General features: G+C 38.7%; 1 protein-coding gene across 1 annotated transcript in view; it reads left to right on the top strand.

Moving 5' to 3' along the window:
- Positions 1-21390, top strand: part of UBAC2 (UBA domain containing 2) — a 177584-nt gene that overhangs the window by 113587 nt on the left and 42607 nt on the right. The window contains exon 6 of the mRNA XM_044913525.1: positions 3013-3060. Within this exon, the coding sequence (XP_044769460.1) occupies positions 3013-3060 (48 nt within the window). The remainder of the gene's footprint in view (positions 1-3012; positions 3061-21390) is intronic.

Below are 21390 nucleotides of genomic sequence, written 5' to 3'. Positions count from 1 at the left end.
GAGGGAATGAGTGAATGATTGAATTCTTTTAATCATTATCAGAGGAACAAAAATGTTTGTGAAGGTATCAAATGGCTTGAGAGACAGTCATGGAATGCCCTGTGCTAGGGGCTGTGGAAGATGAAATGAGAGGTAGCACCCGTCCTCAAGGAGCCCAGCAGTGAGAAAAAAATATACACACTGTTAAAGCATGAGCAGACACAGTTGGGACCAAATGTGCAATAAGGTGAGGGACTTAAGAGTCCAAAGGAAATAATTTTTTATTGAAGAAATTAATGATATGCTCTTCCTCCTTGTGTAGGAAACATGGAGGTCATGAGCACTGGGCTGTGGAGCCAGACCACTTGGGTACACTCCCAGCTCCATCACCCGCCAGCTCTCTGATCGTGAGCAAATTGCTTAACCTCTTAGTTTTCTGGCTAAAATAGAGTTCATAATAGAACTTACTTTGTAGGGGGTTTAGGAGGATTCCGTAAGTTCAATATATGAAAAGCGTTAAGATCACTGCTTGCTTGGCACATAGTAAGTGTTAGGAAAGTGTTAGCTGAAAACAAACAAAAACAAAAACAAAACAAAACAACAAAAAGAAAGTGTTAGCTATTTTATTATTCCTTATATTTTTAGAATAAGACTACAGAAAACTATTTTTCCACGTAATTCTCATCCTTGTTATTTTCAGAGTCGTTTATACTCAACAAGCATCCATGCTAGATAAAAGGATTGATTTTTTTTATTTAAATTCAGTTGATTAACATATAGTGTATTATTAGTTTCAGAGGTAGAGTTCAGTGATTCATCAGATGTATGTAACACCCAGTGCTCATTACATCACGTGCCCTCCTTAATGCCCATCCCCCACCCCCTCCCCTCCAGCAACCCTCAGTTTGTTTCTTACGGTTAATAGTGTCTTATGATTTGTCTCACTGTCCAATTATGTCTTGTTTTATTTTTCCCTCCCTTCCTTTATGCTCTGTTTTGTTTCTTGAATTCCACATATGAGTGAAATCATATAATTGTCTTTCTGTGATTGATTTATTTTGCTTAGTATAATACCCTCTATAGTTCCATCCACGTCATTGCATATGGCAAGATTTCATTTTTTTTGCAAATGGCATATCAGATAAAGGGCTAGTATCCAAAATCTATAAAGAACTTATCAAACTCAACACCCAAAGAACAAATAATCATACACACACACACACACACACACACACACAATGGAATATTATGCAGCCATCAAAAAATGAAATCTTGCCATTTGCAATGATGTGGATGGAACTAGAGGGTATTACGCTAAGCGAAATAAGTCAACCAGAGAAAGACAAATACCATATGATTTCACTGATATGTGGAATTTGAGGAACAAGTCAGAGGATCATAGGGGAAGAGAGGAAAAAATGAAACAAGACGAAACCAGAGAGGGAGACAAACCATAAGAGACTCTTAATCTCAGCAAACAAACTGAGGGTTGCTGGAGTGGAGGGTGGTGGGAGGGATGGGGTGGCTGGGCGATGGGCACTGGGGAGGGTGTGTGTTGTGGTGAGTGCTGTGAATTGTGTAAGACTGATGAATCACAGACCTGTACCCCTGAAACAAATGATACATTATATGTTAATAATAGTAATAAAAGATTTCATTTTTTGACAGCTGAGTAATATTCCATTGTGTATATATATATATATATATATATATATATATATACACACACACACACACACCACATCTTCTTTAAAAAAGATTAAATTTTAGATCAAGGGATTAAATTTAAATTTGCAACCAGTGCTCCTTTCTACATGAGGTAGCACTAAGAACAAAATTTGTTAGCCTCCTTTTTACCTGTGCTTTGTCATCTCTTACCTTTGTATCTGCCTTCTTTTTTTTTTTTTTTTAAAGATTTATTTATTTATTTATTTGAGAGAGAGAGAATGAGAGACAGAGAGCATGAGAGGGAGGAGGGTCAGAGGGAGAAGCAGACTCCCTGCCGAGCAGGGAGCCCGATGCGGGACTCGATCCAGGGACTCCAGGATCATGACCTGAGCGGAAGGCAGTCGCTCAACCAACTGAGCCACCTAGGCGCCCTGTATCTGCCTTCTTTTTACGGATCTCTTTTTATGTATCCTTGATAAATGTGCAGAACTTTGAGGTTTTCATCTAGCATAGTATCTGCAGTTAACCTCTGGTCCTGCTTCTTTCTATAGGAGCAGAGTCCTTATACTCCCGATCTAAAGATCTAAATATGAATAAACAGTAGGCTCTAGATCTTTTCTTTCTTTCAGGAACACTTTGAATGTCTTACAGCCTTTTTTTTTTTTTTTTTTTTTTTTACCCTAAGCACAAGTCTCCTATGTAAATGATTTAGAAAACAAAGGGAGAGATTTTATGAAACCTAATTACTTCTGCATTAATTAACTTTGATATCATTACTTAGTTTGCTAACTAACTGAATTAGTGAACTTCTCTGAGTACACTGGAATGAGAGTAACAACAGTTAAGCAGAATAGCACTGGACATGTCCCTGCAAGCTTGCAGAAGTCTGCTTAGCTAAATTTAGAGTCACAGTGATGAGAAATTAAAATGAGAGAATTATATAAACTACTATTATTTGTCATTGCTCAACACCAAGCATGGGACAGTGACTGCATATTTTGTATGTTGTTGATTGTAATAATTTCTTTGTATGTGGTATTTTACTTTGTTTAAATCAATTAATGTCCATTTGTAAAGAAGCATATGCTTGAATTTCACTTATTTTTCTTTGCACAGGAGTGGGCCAGGTTCAACCAGTCTATTTTCGGCTATGGAAAGGCTGAGAGCTTGATTAAAAAAAGAAAAAAATAATATATTATTTTCTTTTGGGTGACAGAATTGATATTAATTAATTTTGTACTTGTTTATATTAAGAGATATATAATTAATACTTCAATGGTTATCACTGTAGTTATATAAAACAAAAGTATGCTGTGACTGGTGGTTGAATTTCATTTTTAGTTGCTTTTTTTTTTTCTTTTATAGCTTTTCACCTCTGGTTCCTACATCTGGATTGTAGCCATAAGTGGACTTGTAAGTGTGATTTCCCCTCCCCCTACTCTCTGTCTTTTCTGAAGCAACTTTAGGAAAAATGTCATGTTTGGATTTGGGTCACATTCAGTTGTCTCCAACTTTCTTTTAACCATCTCAGTTCTATCTCAGTGCTACTCCTTTATTAATGCAAAGTTTGTCTCAGTTTTCAAGGTAATTTTAATGAAAGTTTTGGCTGAGTTTCTTGTTAGTGTTTTTTAAAATTAGCTTAATAGTCGAACTCATAGTAAGAAAAAAATGACCAAAAAAAATGAAGTTGGATTTACTAAAAATAACGAGAGATGTTCTACTTGTTTTGTAAAGAGACATTGTCATGCAAGGGGAAAAATAAGGCAAAATGGAAAGTCAGGTGGACTGGAACTGGCAGGAGAATCATCGGGTGTGTGGCCAGGGAAGGCAGCAGGGATGAGCTGAAGGGCTGGGCAGCATCTTCACCCGTGTGCTAGAATGTCTTCATCCCACCCACTGCTCTTTTAAGTTTAATTTAATTTAATTATTATAAGCATTTGTGTTAAACTCTAATGAGTGTATGAGATATTTGAAAAGAAGTCTAGAACATGAAGTTGAGCTTTTTCATTTATGACTTAAATTTGCACTCCCAAATTTATATAAAAATACGTTTATAATTAGTGTGTATGGAATATAGTTGTAATTTCTTCCTTGGGAAAGACTAAGAAAATTGCAGAAGGGATTCATGGTGTTGTGTATAATCTCCCAGGGGAAGGATTTGGAAATAACTGTACCCTCCCCTGCAGACATTGTAAGTGAGTTACCATGATTTATTCTTGCTTCCTGGTGAGTGGGATTGGGGCCCCTGTGTGGTTAGTTTAGGCCTGCTCACTTCTCTCCTTCCTTTATGTGCTCTGTGTAGTTTCTTTTCTGTGTTCATTCTTTTCGTATACAACTTAGTCCTTCATTCCCCAAGCTGCCAGTCCACATTCTGATCAGATACCTGATTGGCCTTCAGGACCACAGAGCTGACCTCCGTTATGTGGTCTTCAAACTATGCAAGCCACTTGGTGTTCCTAAGGCTTTGTAGTGACTTGGTGACAGTGTGGGGTCAGATCGAGTCTGTGGGGCACTGTCACCAGGCTCTCCCCAGCCGAATCTCCTCCCACTTCAGCTGCCAGCTTGATTAACAGCTACTTCACTAAATAGATAGCTCATTGCTTTCATAATGAGAGCAGCATGACTGTCTACTATTTCTCTCATGATACATTTTGTTTCCCTTAGCAATGAATGGTCTTGAGCCCCATTTTGGATATTTTCCTAAAGCATTCAAGAATTTGAGAAGTACCGGACTATATTTCACTGTGTTCATTTATTATTGATTGATTGGCTGTTATTATCCAAACCCTTCTTTAATTACTCATATGTGACATTTGTTTTAAGACATTTCATTTTATTTCTCTATTTTCAGACTCCTGGTTGTAAATTAAGTGCTTGCTATCACCTTAGAAAGTTTCATTTTGTGACATTCAATGCTCTAGAATTGGAGGTTGCATTTTTTTCATCTCTTTGTAGTCTTTTTAAAATCTAAAATATGCATGTTGTGGTCACATTATTTTCCAGTACACATGCTTAACAGGTAGGTGCTTGTTTAAATTTATTTTTTTTGCTTTTTTTAAATTTAAATTTTTATTTGAATTACATTATAGTTAACATACAGTGTTATATTAGTTTCAAGTGTCTTGTCATGATGAGCACTGGGTGATGTATATGGAATTTTTGAATTTTTTTTTAAGAACCATTAGTGTAGCGATTTTTTTTTTATTTTAGAGAGGGGTAGGGCAGAGGGAAAGGGATAGAGAGTATCTTAAGCAGGCTCTACACCCACCGTGGAGCCCAACATGGGACCCGATCTCACGACCCTGAGATCATGCTCTGAGTGGAAATCAAGAGTCAGATGCTTAACTGACTGAGGCACCCAAGCACCCCAATAACAAATTTTTTTTTTTAAAGATTTTTTATTTATTTATTTGACAGAGAGAGACACAGCGAGAGAGGGAACACAAGCAGGGGGAGTGGGAGAGGGAGAAGCAGGCTCCCCGCAGAGCAGGGAGCCCGATGCGGGACTCGATCCCAGGACCCCGGGATCATGACCTGAGTGGAAATCAAGAGTCAGATGCTTAACTGACTGAGGCACCCAAGCACCCCAATAACAAATTTTTTTTTTTAAAGATTATTTATTTATTTATTTGACAGGGAGAGACACAGCGAGAGAGGGAACACAAGCAGGGGGAGTGGGAGAGGGAGAAGCAGGCTCCCCGCAGAGCAGGGAGCCCGATGCGGGACTCGATCCCAGGACCCCGGGATCATGACCTGAGTCGAAGGCAGTCGCTTAACCGACTGAGCCACCCAGGCGCCCCCAATAACAAATTTTTAACATAAAAATCCCTTGTTTGATAAGAGTAAGTAGAATTGCACAGTATTTGGAATATAATTCCCAGAATTTAGTATTTAAATAATCCCCCCATTAATGAATTCCTCTGAGCCAATTGAAATTTCACTTTTTACAGTGATTAATTCAGCCAACATTGACCTACTGTGAACACAAATCTGATCAATCTTCATATCGCTTTGGTTATTCATTATTATTCTACCATAATTGGATGATACTGTATTTACTTACAGTGATTAATATCAGTGATAATCATAGCCAGTTTTCCTTTATGCTATACAATAACGTTGGTGCTTGTTTTGAATTTAATGAATATTTTATTTCTGACTTTTTCCAGAAAACCATGTTTTTAAATGAAATATTTAATATAGTACACTTTAAGGATAATTATAAAGGAGGATATTAAAATTATTTGTGAATGTTCGGTTTACACACTTCTGATTGTAGAATCAGAGTCTGAGATCCACAAAGCCACAACTTGTCCCACATGTCTGTTGCTCAACGTGACTTCTCCTCTCCCCATATATATCAAGTGACTTCCCTTTTTTTAATGCTAAATAAAATACTAAAAAGAAAATAAAAATTCTTACTATCAAAAAGAAGTGCACAGATGGTATTCAGTGTTCCGGGGGAATGTTAGGAAACCTAATGAAATTTCACCTTTTGGCATTGAAATCAATAGTTCTCCTGACATACTGTGTGTGTTAAGGAAGTGTTTTTATTTCAATCTGGCAATTACGTGTTTTTTAAGAGAAAGAGCTTTTTTTAAAAAAAAGACATTTGTGTAAAACATAAGTCATGTGCATCTGCTGTCATAGAAACCACAAACTTGACTCATGCTTTTCTGGAAAGCTGCCAACTTCGGATTTATTTTATTTAGTAATCAGTGGATTGATTTTGGTTAAGCTAGTTTTTCTCTCTCCTTGTGTCACTTATTCTTCCATGATTATAAATGTTTCTGAATATATAACTTTAAAATACCTCACTGATTAGGACATCTGAGTGGCTCAGTCAGTTAAGCGTCTGCCTTCGGCTCAGGTCATGATCCCAGGGTCCTAGGATTGAGCCCCGCATTGGGCTCCCTGCTCGGCGGGGAGTCTGCTTCTCCCTCTGCTCCCCGTGCCCGCCCCCCCCGTACTCTGTCACTCTCTCTCTCAAATAAGTAAATAAAATATTTTTTAAAAATAATAAAATACCTCACTGGTTGAAAGGAGAGAGGTTGATAGATGATAGTCAGGACAGTACTTCTAGATAGGAGCCCACTTTCTGTGTTCAGTGATGTCAGAGAAGAATGAGGACTAAATTTTTTTCCCAGGTTGAGAGGGGGAAGGTGTGTAGCTTACCAGGGGCAATACTAAGTTAGTTGCCTAGGACAGCTGTCCCTCTTCAGTTCCGTTTTGTGATCCATGAGAGATTCCACCTGCTGCCCAGAAAAGGTAAGGGGCATTCAGATTTACTTAAAGGTTCCTTTGAGATTATTCACATGTATCACTGATATGTGTTTTATGTTATGTCATTCCTCCTTTGGCAATTCTGGTTTTTAATACCACCATTTAATATTTAAAATATGACTGTTTCAGTGAAAGGCCACAAAATTGTAATTGGAAAGCTTGGCGACAGGGCCAAGGGAAATGTCTCAATTTAAGCATGAACTTTCGAAGATGTCCATACCTACCTGCTTCTGCTATCCTCTCATTATCATGTTTGACTGTTCTCAGTGTCTTTGGTAAGAGACCTTCAAAAATCAGGGGCACTCTTCACATAGTCACAAGTTCTCTCGTCTTGTTACACATTAATACTTCTTTTCCATAAAGAATGTGTTTACTTACTGAACTTTATTTAAGTTCTTTTTGTGGTTCTGCAGAGAGCCTGCAGGCTATCCATATCCCTGCACTTCTTCATTTTCTGCCATTTTATGTATCATAGTAGTGAATCATTACCACTGGGATGTACCCTAATTCTCGAAAGTTGAAGTCTCGAGCCTGAGCTGATTCTGGGATGATTAAAACAGAAAGAGCCTGCTTTTGCCAATTTTCTTTTTACAATTCACATATTTATCATCATTTGGTCTTCTTTCAAGCTATTTGGGGGTGAGTTAACAGACAGGCCTGTATTTCTCAGGCTCCAGGCTTCTCCCTTTGAACTCCCCTTCTCAGCCTACCCATTTCCTGCATTCATTCCCTGTTCTGTACAATATATCAGACTTCGATTATCTCATGATCAAGCAACCTTAATGTGAAAAAAAAAAATCTGTCCTACCCAATAACAAGATTAGAAACATAGATTAACACCAGATTATTTAGGAGTCTGAATGTGGTTTGAGTTTGTATTTTTTTCTGTAGGCAGTGGGGTTCTTTAAAGCTTTTTAAACAAAAAACTTCACGACAGTGGGAGATTATAGTTTTATTAGGGTTTATAAATCATAAAAAAGAGGAAGGGAAAAGTGAGCAATCTTGTAAGAGTCAGGATGCCTCATCTGTGGGCTGTGATTGCTTTTTTTTCTTCCATCCACAATAGTTTTAAGGAAAAAATATAAAACATTGTCTTACGGTAACTGTAAAAGAAAAAGCATCAAGCAGAACCTTATGTTGTTTGGCTTCCCAAGTCATGGTGTAACATTAAGGGGAAAGCTTATGGAACTAGCATAATCTGTGGAAATCCAAACTTCTGTGGAGTAAGTTTTAGAGCCCTGAATGAGAATGGTGTGTTGGGTCCTCTGGTCCTTCCCCTGCTTTTCATGTCTTTTTCTTCTCTCCATGCTTCCTTTTCCTTTTTCTTTCTTCCTTTACATTTCTTCTCTGGATTGACCAAAAAACGGTACAGTAGAGTGGGTCAGAGAACTCATCTGAAGCCTGAGGTTTTCAGTTGAACTTCAGGGATTGAGATTAGTTCCAGTGGTTGATTGACATGACAGATGTAATAGGAAGTTAAGGCTGGTTAGAGCTGTGAGGTTGGAAGACCACTTGTAGTAGTGCAAAGACAACAGTGACTTCCCAGAAAACAGCCAGATATGGAGGGTGCTTTCACCTTCTTACAGTCAACGTGGCGTTTATCATTCTGACACCCAGAATGTGCTTATCGGTCCATCACACATCACACACACACATTTTCTCTCTCGTATGGATCTGTTCGTTCCTTCTCTCTTAGCCCCCTTTCCTTCCCATCCTCTCTCTGCCGCCATCTCCCATCCCGACCACAGGTAGACAGGACCTACTGAAAGAAGCCTTCTGTCCTCTGCCATGGCATGACAGTTGTAACTCAGTCCAGGGCTGACAGGACAAATGTCCTATTAGACAGGTATCCACAGAGGAGGAGTGACCAGTAGACTTTAATTTTTGCATGTTCAGTGCAGAATAAATGAAATTATTATTATTGCCAGTGTCTTGATAAGGCTGTCACAGAAGTGCCTTATAAAATACAGGTGTAAAATTTTTATTGCTGCAACTTATCTTTTACCTATAGGTAAAAACCTAGCCTCTTTTCATTTTTTTTTTTTTAAGATTTTATTTATTTATTTGAAAGAGAGTGAGAGTGAGAGAACATGAGCAGGGGGAGGGGCAGAGGGAGAGGGAGAAGCAGAGTCCGTGCTGAGCACAGAGCCTGACGTGGGGCTCGATCCCTGGACGCTGAAGGCAGACGCTTAACAGACTGAGCCACCCAGGCACCCTCCTAGCCTCTTTTCAAAGCCTTTCAAAATTTGGCTTCTTCACGTACCAATCTAATCCCTGTGTACCATATACTTCAGGGACACCGACTAAGTTTGACTCTTTCTGAACATCTTGTCCTTTCTCAGGATTCTGTGCCATTGTCCAATCACTAATTTTTCTTTAACAAACATGTGGCACTTACTATGTACCATGCACCTGTGGTAGATGATGTTATTTGTTCAAATATTTTTGTTTGTTCAGAGTATTTGCTGCCCCTCTCTACCACGGGCCTCCCTGCAGCGCCTCTGCGTGATCTGTTACCATCAGGCTTGACTCTGTGACTTACATTGGCCACTAAAACATGAGCAGCAGCGATGGGTGCTTCTCAGGCAGAAGTTTTAAGAGCCGTTGCACGGTTCCACTCTTCCTCTGTTCCCTTTGCCATGAGAAAAGCATGTGCTAGATAGAAGCTACTCCTTCAGCCCAGGCCTCGGAGTGAAGGAGACACATGGAGCATGGCTGTGGCCAGCACGTAAGATGAGTGAGAAATCAGTGTTGGCTTTAAGCAGCTGAAATTTGGATCACTTGTTACCACAGAATAGCCTAGAGAAAGCCAACTAATACAGCTCTTTTCTAAGCACTTTATAAATATGATCTTATTTAGCACTTATAAAAACCTGGGGACTATTATCCCCATTTTATAGATGAAACTAAGGCACAGAGGATTAAGTAATTTGCTAAGAATACAAGCTAATAAGTAGTAAAGACAATTCAAATGCAGGTCTCCTAGCATTATAGTGTTTATGCTCTTAAGAGGTAGATTTGTATAACCACATGCAGTTTCTTCCAGCATACCCTCCTTTCACCATTAGATCTCTTCTTTTCCTAGCAAAATCTTACTTATTTAAGTCCTGACTCTGAAGCTTTTCTGACTCAGCCCTGTCTTTCATTTTAGGAATTATATACTATTCTTTATAATCCCCAGTGCCTAGCCAATGTCTGACATTTCATCTACATTTTATAAATAATTATGGAGTTTCAAAATTCTCTATTCACAAAATTCACAAAATAATAATTTCGGTGCTACAAAACACTGTAATACTTTGTGATTATCCAGGTGCTTTCAGTGTGTACTGTCTTACTAGGTTCTTGACACAATCTCTACCATGGTAGAGAAACTGGGCTTCCCATTTTAAAGATTTCAAAGATGGGGTGGCTAAAGTTCAGATTGCACAACTGATCTATGATGGCACCAGGACCAAAGGCCAGGCGGTCTGGTCCCAGTCCATGGGTCCAGTGCCTCCCACTGTACCTTTCAAGGTGCTCATCCATGTCTCTTTCAACCACAAGACACATACAAAGCTATTCTGAGATCTTCCCTCAACTACACCACTAAGATGAGAGGCCCTGTTCATCATCAATGTGGACAGGATTCTGGAGGGAGATCCTGGATATGAAGAAATTTTAAAAGTACCCAGAGGTGCCGAAAGACACATCTCAACTTTCTGTAGCCTTTGTTATGAATTTTGTGGGCTGACCAATATCCAAGAAAACATTATCCCATTGACAGCCTCTAGGACCCTCCTGATGTGAAGAATCCAGCACATAGCTATACTTGCTCTTCTAGGAACAAGATATTTAACTGGCCCTCCATATAATGGATTAAAAATGCAGCTCAGTCCCCACCTTTCAACAAACAGTTCATTGCCTTGTGTTTCTCGCATTATCATGTACAAGAAAATGAAATAAAAAATGGCCTTGAAAAAGTTTAAAAGGATGATTTAAAATATAGTAACCTGGTTCAGTAGTGCTGCTGGTCAAAGAAAGAAAGATAAGGATGAGGTTACCAAGAAAACACTCATACTTTTACATTTTAGATGGTCACTGGTAGATTATCATGACCGTTGCAGCACAGAATGTTTTCCCACAGGGTCTTCACACTGTTTTCCTATCAAGAGATGGAAGATCTTCAGTCAGTTTTGGTTATCTCTTTAAACTGTTTTTTGGTGGTTTTTTTGTTTTTGTTTTTTTGGTTTTTAATAGAGGCATCCAGTGCTCCTTCGTCTTTGGGACTGGTTGTGTTGGTATTTCTCTTCTATTTTGATAACCTGTGGGAAAGGACAATGCCTGTGATTTTAAAGATTTTATTTATTTATTTGACAGAGAGATAGAGAGAACAAGTAGGCAGAGAGGCAGGCAGAGGGAGAGGGAGAAGCAGGCTCCCCACTGAGCAGGGAGCCCGATGCGGGGCTCGATCTCAGGACCCTGGGATCATGACCTGAGCCGAAGGCAGCCGCTTAAACCGACTGAGCCACCCAGGCGCCCCAATGCCTGTGATTTTAAATTTAGTAATTATAAACAGTGGCACAGTTTATTATCAAAAAGTTCTCCATGTTAGCTGGGAACATTTTCAAGGTATTAGAAGTTTTTGTTGCTGAAGATTGTTTTTAGTCTGCTAAAGTCCACCTCTTTTATAAAATAGAAAAGATTTATGTATCTACAGATGTCTAGATCTTTCTAGATCTTCACATTCACTTTCTTAGGAAAACTTTTTTTCCTTTTATTTAGTAAAGTGTTATTTATATACAATAAAATTCAACAGTGAACGTAGTGGACATAGGTTTCTGTTTCTCTCTGGTGAATACCTAGGAGGAGAATTGCTGAGTCATATGATAGATGTATGTTTAACATTATAAAGTAATACAATATGATTCTACCAAGTGGCTGTACCATTTTCCATTTCCACCATCAATACCTGAGTTCCAGTCAGTCCACATCCTTCCTTACACTAGCCTTGTCAGTCATTTTTAACTTCAGTCATTCTGGTTGGCATGTAGTGATACCTTGGAGCTTTATTTTGCATTTCTCTAATGCCTAGTGGTTCGAACATCTTTTCTTGTGCCTGCTGGCCATTTGTATAGCTTCCTTTGTGAGGTATTTGTTCAGATATTTTACATACTTTTTCATTGGGTTACAAATTTGTCTTATTATTGAGTTAAAGGAATTATTTTTATATTCTGGACATAAGCCCTTTGTTGGATATTTTTGTAAAAAAGTTATCTGAGTCTGTGGCTTGCCTCCTTGTTTTCTGAACTATGTCTTTCAGTGAACAAAAGTTTTTAATCTTGATTAATTCAGTTTTCAATTTTTAAAATAGTTTCTGCTTTTGATGTCTAATTTAAGAAATCTTTGCTAATCCAGTGCCACAAAGATTTTATTCTGTATTTTCTTCTAGAATGTAATAGTTTTTGCTATTACATTTAAGTTTAAGATCCCATCTGAATAATTCTTGTGAGGTAAGGATTGAGATTTATTTTCTTTCTACAGATATCTAGCATCATTCCATCATCATTTATTGAAGAGACTCATTGCTCCTTTCATTACCTTGGCACCTTTGTCGAAAATCAGCTGACTAGTGTGGGTCTATTTCATGACTTTCTTTTATATCCCAGTGATTTACATGTCTCTCCTTATGCCAGCACCGTACTGTCTTAAGTACTTTTGCTTTATGTTAAGTTGAAATCGGGTAGTATAAGTTTTCCAGTATTGTTCTTTTTTTCAAAACAGGCTTAGCTATTTTTGAAACATTGACTTTCTATATGCATTTTTAAATCAGCTTATAATTTCTTCCAAAAAAAAAAAAAAAGGAGTTAAGATTTTATTTGGGATTCCATTGAAACTATAGCCCAATTGGGGAGAATTGCCATTGTGAAGATTTTAAAATATGCCCACAAATCCTTTTATAATTCAAGAAATGGAGTTTAATTTCCCCTTCTAGAGTGTAAGCTATACTTAGCAATTCACTATGGCAGAGATGATGGTGTGTGACTCCAAAGAGCAGGTCATAAAAGACACAGATGCTTCCATCTTGCTCCCTCTCAGATCATTTGTTCTGGGGGAAACCAGCTGCCATGTCCCAAGGACAGGGAAGCAGCGATATGGAGAGGTCCACATGGCAGTGTGTCAGCAGTAACTTGCCAGTTGTTTTTTTGAGCCACCTTGGAAGCTGATCCTCTAGTTCGTCTAGTCCAGTCAAACTTCATATGAGCGAAGGTAGGCTGATACCTTGACTACAACCTGGTGAAAGACCAGGAACAGCAGCCACCCAACAAAGCTGCCATCAGATTTCTGACCCTTTATATAAACTGTGTGTATAACCAGTGCTTATTGTTTTAAGCCACTAAGTTTTGAGTAATTTGTTATTCAATAATAGATAACTAATATAAGCATTTTAATAATATTGGGTCTTCCAATCCATGAACATGGTGTATTTCCACATTTATTTATCAAGTCTTTAATTCCCCTTTACAGTTTTTAAATTTTCAGTGTATGGGCCTTGCATTTCTTTTATTAAATATATTCCTCAGTATTTGTGGGTTTTGATAGTATTTTAAATGGAGTTGTTTTTATAGTTTTTATCCCAATTGTTTGTTGCTGGTATATAATGCAGTTAATCTATGTATATTGCTATTGTGTCCTGCAATTTTACTATCTTTGTTTATAATTTTTGGTAGCTTTTTTGTGGATTCCTTAGGGTTTTCTAATGATCATGTCCTCAGGAAATACGTTTTGTTTATATGTTTTACTTTTTTCTATTCTGTGCCTATTTTTTTTCCTTACGGCACTAGCTAAGACCTCTAATACAATGTTGAATACAAGTGGATATCCTTGTCTTGTTCTTGCCTAAGAAAGCATTGAGTTTTTCACCTTTGAGTCCATAAGTGCATAAGTCATTCTACATCTTCACATTTATTTTTAGAACAGTGTAAGAAACAAATTTCAGTATAAGCCTATTTTCTCTTTAATCTTAGTTTCTTGAATCAGTTTATGAAAGTGAATATAATTTTAAAGGGAGATGGTCTCCTTGTTAAAAGGAATACTAAAAAGTATTTACATTTACACACCTGATTAAGGCTTTTTCCATGTGCTAGAGACGCTAGCTGTCTCCTTGTGTATCATTTCCTTAGTAGCAGAACTTTCATCTTATTTGGGGCAGGAGTGCCTCCAACTAAAAGATCACATTTCCTTTGCGTCTAGATATAGCCATCACACTAAATCCTGGCATCCTGTCCAGTGAGCTGTAAACCCACATATTGGTGGGACTTCTGGTAAGGCTCCTTAAAGTAGCCTTTTGTCCTTCGGACCTTCTTTATTGTCTTCCCTCTGCTGCCTGGAATGCAGCTAAGATGGTTAGAGCTTTTATAACATGAGGGAGAATAAACTTTGGTTGTATTTAAGCCATTGTTATTCATAGTTTTCTGCTTTACGCACTTAACCTGATAATCCTGATACATGATTTTCCAAAAGGAAAAGTTTAGAGTAGCCTCCTAAAAAATAATCTGTGATCAGTCTAATTAATTTTGTCCTTATTCCAGTGTAACCTCCCAAGAATCAGGATATCCAGTGCTTTAATTAGATAATTCAAGATGATAGTAAAAAATGAGAGCTATAGGAAGTTCATCTGAATCATTTTTGCACTTAACAAAGAACGAGATTGCAAGACTCTTTCGATGAGTGCTAAAGCCACATGATTTTATCTGTTATGAAGAGAATAATCATTTCATAATTAATCACAAATGGCAGAAATAACTTTAGGCATCTCTAATTTGCATACATAGTCTCTGGGTGGGAAAAAAAAAAAGTAATTCCGAAGTTTCTTCTTTCTTTCTTTAGCATTTTTAGTGAAGAAAAGGAATATGTAAATGTAAGGTCTGTTAAGAGCAAGGATTTTCTTTGTTTTGCTCCCTGCTATACCCCAGCATTTAGAACACAGCCTGGCACATGATAAATGTTGAGTAAGTATATGTTGAAAGAATAAACATTGGGTGAAAAGCCTCAGTCTGGTTTCCTAGGGACTTGAGTACATATGAAGTCTGCATGATAGGGATGTTTGTTCCCTTGGCTTATCCCTGTCTTGCCGAGGCAGCACTTTCTCCCCTTGGGTTTTTCCTATTGTCGTATTAGGTGATAGGTTTCTGAATGTTGGCACCATGGTTTCCAGGACCCTGGCAGTGCAGTTTGGCATGCAGATTTTTGTTCAGCCACACTTGCCTGCACAAAGACATCACCAAACACCTGGGTGTCATTGCCCGGTCATGGTTTCTCACCTTTGTCTGCCGTGGTTACATGCTAATGTTAAGCAGGACCAGAGGACACTGAGGTTTACTCTCTATAAGCAAGAGGGTTTCACCTATTTTCTACCCAGCAGAATAAATTCTTTATTTGCCTGATGAGTGTTATTTCATGATTCCCTTTCTAAAAGGACTAATAATCTGAAAAATCAGAGTAAGTGTGTAATTGACGTCCATGTTTATTAATGGCCTAAGGAAAACAATTTCCTGTTGTTTTACATTCTCAGATTTATGAGGTAACAGCTTCTGTTGGCTTATGGGGAGCTCCTAGCACTAACCCAGGGCTGTGGCCTGGCTCTTTGGGGTAGGCTTTCAACTGCATGTGGCCTAGATTGCTCTCTGGTGTCCTGACCTCTGGGTTTCTTTTCCTGGGCCGGGGTTCCTGATTTCTGGTGCTTGAATGCTCTGATTCTGGCTCTAGCTGGCTTTCCCAGAGACATGCCGCTTGTTTCATTTCACTGTATCTGGTCATTCTGGATCTCACTCCTGGCCTTCCCAAGACCAGTGCTACTGCTTTGTCCCTTGTCATTGGGCCTGTAAGCTTAACCTTGGGCTTCCCGCTCTGAGGGCAACAGGAGCCCCTCCCTTAGTGTTTCCCCTGGCCTCTTGACATGCAAATCTGAGCATATGGTCTATTTTTAAAGCCTCTTTTTTCACGAACTGGGGGTTTCAAGAAAACTCTCATTCAGAAGTCCCAATACATGAAAGGTTTCTGAGATAATGAAAATTAAAGTTAAAAGTAATGTATAAATGTAATAATAATAATAAGTGATACTCTCTCAAAGCTCTTGGTAGTAATGAGTTATAATTCAGGGAGAATTTAATGCAGTCATTGTTATTCCATCTTGTCATAGAATAAGGTGACGATTATCAAATATTTATAGGAAACCAAACTGTTTAAGCTCTTCATATTTCAGTCCTTTATGAATACCTAACATTTATGAATAGCACTTTAGTTAGTTGACAACTTGGGGTCATGCTGGTGTACCAGAGGCATGGACAGGTGAGCTCTGCCTTTGTGTCATATGGGAAAGTATAAGTTAGCACCAAAAATGTGTCTCTTGGCAACTTCCCAGTTTTCTTTAAAGGAATCTAAAATAATGTATTTTTTTTTTTTTAGATTCATTTGCCATTTTCCCAGCAAAGACTTAATGGATTCTTACTGTGTGGCAGGCACTGTTCTAGATGCAGAAGCCAAACTGATCAAACCAGCCACAGTTCTTCCTCTTCCAAAGCATACATTCAAATAGGAAGTGAACCCTTAGGATGAAATTCAAGCAAATGAGCACAAAAGCCCTGTTTTATCCCTGCCAGAATTTGCAGTAGTATATTTGTTTATTACAGGGGTTGTAAATTATCCTAATTGTTCACATGTTGGTCCTACTAAAACTGAATACATGATTTTGATTAGTGTATACATGATGGTGGGGGAGTAGGTCATAGGTTCTTTCAAGGAATTGATGAAAGCTAAAGATTTTCACCTCCTGCCCATGTCTACCCTTATCCCCCACCCTCCAAATTAAGAACCCCTGCTAAATTGTGAACTCCCTAAGTAGAGGCAACAACTATGCATTTTCATTATTTTTTCCTAATTTCTTTAAAAAGACATACGATTATGTAAAGCAAAAATAACACCATATTGCTAAGATTATAAGTATATGGGTATAATATATAAAGTACCATTGGATGGGGGTGATGTTAAGTGGGACTGTATTCTTGCAAGTTTCCTATATTTTACTTGAAATAATTCAGTATTAACTCTAAGCACATATGGTAAGTTAAAGATGGATATTGTAATCCCTAGAGCAAACACAAGAAAAATATGCAGTGAGGTATTGCTAAAAACAAAACAAAACCCAGTAAACAAATTAAAATGAAATACTAAAACTATTGGTTTAACACAAAAGAAAATTGGAAAGAAGGAACAAAGAACAAAAAAAAAACAGATGAGACAAACAGAAACCAAATAGCAAAATCCACCTATATCAGAGTAAGCCCATTAAGTCTGAAGAGCTAAACACTCCAGTCAAAAGGCGGAGATTGTCAGTCTGGAATTAAAAGCCAGAAACTGCTATATGCAATCTATAAGACACACTTTAGGGGTGCCTAGGTGGCTCAGATGGTTGAGCATCTGCCTTCGGCTCAGGTCATGATCCCGGGATTCCGGGATCGAGCCCCACATAGGGCTCCTTGCTCAGCGGGGAGCCTGCTTCTCCCTCTCCCTCTCTCTCTCTGTCAAATAAATGAATAAAATCTTTAAAAAAAAAAAAAAAAGACACACTTTAAACACAGACACAAAAAAAGCTGAAAGTCAAAAGATAAAGATATATCATGGAAACAGAAAGGTGAAATGGCCACATTAATCAGACAAAATAGATTTCTATATGAGTAATCCTAAAAACAAAGAGGGATACTTTGTTATGAAGAAAGGGTCAGTTATAAGTATGCATGCCTAATAACAGTTTCCGACTACATACAAGAAGTTTAAAGGGAACTAAAGGGAGAAGTCGGCAAATTCACAATCGTGGTTGAGGCTTTGAAACTAAACACCAAAAATTTTAAATTTTTTACTTAATTCAATTTACTTAATTCAAATCTCACAGTTCTATTTTGATCAATTATTTTCATATTTTGTTATGTGTATAACAACATTCTGCTCTTAAGCAAAACCAATGCAATACAGCCTCATTTTCTGTTTTCCTTCCTACCCAGATCTTCAGAAAAGGAATTTCTAATTCCTTGCCTCCAATTTGTTACGTTTTTGCCATAATTACTTCCTATCTCTTTCTTTATTAAAAAAAAAATTGTACGCACACACAGATCGTGCTGCCCCCTGCACCTCGCCTCTGTTTCCCCCATCCTGCTGTAGAAGAAAACCATGCTCCATGGTTCTGTACTTACTACATAAGTTTGTGCCCATAAATAGTATATACTATTAATCTTGTGTTTGGGAATCTTTTAAAAAAAATGGATACGGTGTATGATACATTAAAAAATAACCTTAACACTAAACTGCTGACTTAGTGTTCCCTTGGATGAATAAACCAGTCTTTAGCCATTCCTGTCCTGGGGACACTTTGTTTCCATTTCCTAGTTGTTACATACAGCGCTGCAGTTGAGTATTCCCTAAAGCAGGGCTTCAGCTCTGCTTAGATATTGCCACATGGCTCTCCAGAGAGCTTATATACCACTTTACTTTCCCTCAGAACTGTGAGCGTTCTCCGTTCTCGTCCTCACCAAAACGTGATCCCAGACTTTTCCATTTTTTCTAATTATTATTATATTTAACATTGCATTTCCCTAAAAACAAGTGAGAATAAACATCTTAGTGTTTGTTGGCCTTTTGAATTTCCTCTTCTGAAATTGCCTTTTCACCTGCTTTTTAAGTTGGGTTGATTGTCTTTCTCTGATAAAATTATAGTTTCCCTATGTATTTTGAACACTACCTTTGTTTACTGCAAGGATTCTAAGGACCTTTCTAGGCTCTTACTTGTCCTTTGACTTCACTTACGGTAATTTTTGGCATACTTGTAGCTTTTAGATTGTAAAGTAAATGTATGTTTTCTTTTATAGTTTGTGCTTTCTGGTCCTTATTTAAAAATCCTTCCCATCCCAGTGTCAAAAAGATGTGCCTTCTGTATTTTGTGCAGAAAGATTTAAAGTTCAGTGAATTATTTATTTCCTTAATCCGTGGGGAGTTTACATATGGTGTAAATCCAGTGGGAGTTTACATATGGAAGGGGGGTGTGTGCTGTCTTTATCCTCATGTAGAGCTCCCTCTGACTTACCATGTCCACTGTGCACCACGTGCCCTTGTCCTCCGAAGCCTCTTTCTCTGCGCTTGTTCTTTAGGTTGCTTCGAGTAGCTCTACATAAAGACCACACTATTTTAATTACTCAAACTTTATCATATCCTGAAAGCTGATAAGCCTTATTATGTTTCTTTAAAATTACTTTGGCCATTCTGGATCCTTTATTTTTTTAAATCTTTTTATTGTATGTGTAACACACCCAAGTGTTCATGAACTATAAATGTCATGAAACCAAACAAGTCACTATAAAGTGAACACACCCATAAAATGCCATGCAGGGCAGAGTACTGCCAGCCTCTGAGCGCCCCTCCCTCCCGGGACTGCTCTCCCAGGACAGAGGTCGTCACCCTCATGCTTCGCTCCATGGTTTTCCCACTTGAGATAGATAGATACATAGTTACATAGATCGTTCAGATCGATCCACTTACAAAAATGGAATCATATAATGTACGCATTTTTTGTCTGGCTTCTTTCTCCCAACATTATGTTTCTAGAACTTCAACTTTAAATGTTCCAAATGCATTTTAGGTTGGCATTTAAGTTCTAACAACAACAACAAAAAGCTATTAAGATTTTATTTTGAATTATATTGAATTTGTATCTTAATTTGATGAAAATTTGTATATTAACAGTTTTGCATCTTCCCATTCATGGATGTGATGCCTTTATTACTAGGATCGTTTGCTTTTTGAATGTGCCCTTTTTTTATAGTTTTAAAATTTTCTTTTTAACAGTTCGCTGTTCTGCAGATAGTTAATTGTTTTTCCTTTCTAGGCAGTCTCTTTTATCTCTGGTAACTTTTAAGGACTTCTTTGTTTCACGACAATGCCTCTAGATATAAATTTCATTTTGTTATCCTTTTTGGGACTCTTGCATTTTCAATCTGGGATTTATATTCTTTATTAATTCTGGAAAACTCTTAACTATTATCTCTTGAAACGGAGTCCTGTTCTCTCCGTACTCGCTCCTTTGTCTTCTTCTGGAAGCTCTATGAGACCTACACTCTATGAGACCTTCTCTATCTGGGTGGAATCTCAGGGGCAGAGCCCCAGGCCTCCCCTCTGAGCCAGCTCTGCCCACTTCAGGAGCCTCTTTGGTTCCCGCCCTGCAGAGCCTTTACCATCTCCCTGTGGAGGAGAGAGGGTGGGTATGGGCTCCGCTGGGTGTGAGCAGGAATTGGGGTTGCTTCCTACTGAGGTGAGTAGTGCCCTGCATCACTCCTGCCTTCCGCAGGCCCTGTGCCCCTAATCCCTGAGCCTGGCTGAGTCCTCGGGGACCTTGCCAGCACTTGGATTTATCTTTCTTCCCCTGCGCCAAGTGATTTCTAATTACTCAGCGTGTTTTCCATTTTGTGGTTCAGGATTACAGATGCTTTCTCGTTTCACTGAATGTGGAATTTGTTTCTGTTCTCATTTTCTTTGTTCTTCAGTACCGTTTTTGAGAGAAGTGGCATAGAAATTATTTGAGACCAAAACTCCTGTGCATTTACTCTTCCCTCTGCCCCAGTCTGTCTTTCACTCCTACCACTGCACCAAAACTGTTCTTGTAAAGTCATCAAAGGCCTCCATGCTGCCAGATCCGGGGGTCATTTTCCTCCCTGGCCTGGTTGAACACGGAGCTGCATGTTTCACCGTGGCTGTTCCCAGCCTGAGACACCGTTCCCTGGGCTTCGCTGACACTAAGCCCGTTCCTCCTGTCCCCTGGCAGCACTGCCAGATGACTTCACTGGCTTCTCCCACTCCGTTCACGCACAGAATATTGCTTGGTTGAATCTTAAGTTCTCTTCTCCCTTCTGTTGTTCGTCCTGCGCCCTTGCCGTTATCTAGTCCCATTGCTCTAACCGCCATCAGTGCCCCGATCCCCAGATCCTTACCTCTGCTGAGTTTTCCCTGGAGCTCCAGGTCTGTATATCTGACTGCCCACTAGATACCCCACTAAGATCTCTGCTAGATGCTCCCGGGCCCACTGCTGCATTGCATTGGCTATTGGCACTGCCTCAGATGTTCTTCCTCCAGGTCTTCAAATCACTGGCGCCCCATTATCCTGAAGAGCTTTGCTCAAATGTCACTTCCTCCAAAGCTTCCCTGACTCCTGACCTATAGACGGTCCCTGCTCCAGGCCACTTTATTTTGTTTCCTTCACAGAACTGACCTGGAATTGTTTTACGTGTTTGCTCACTCACTCCGTATTCTCCATACTGACCACTGTTACCTCTACAAGGGCAGGGCCTTGTTGATCTTGTCTTCTACTGTCCTCTAAGTGCCTGGAACAATGTTCAGGGTATATTGGATGCTCAACAAACTCTTGCCTAATTAATTGAT

The sequence above is a fragment of the Neomonachus schauinslandi genome, chromosome 3, assembly GCF_002201575.2.
Source record: "Neomonachus schauinslandi chromosome 3, ASM220157v2, whole genome shotgun sequence".
NCBI lineage: Eukaryota > Metazoa > Chordata > Mammalia > Carnivora > Phocidae > Neomonachus > Neomonachus schauinslandi.
The sequence above is the reverse complement of the archived record's forward strand: the minus strand, read 5'-3'. Positions and strand labels throughout refer to the sequence as shown.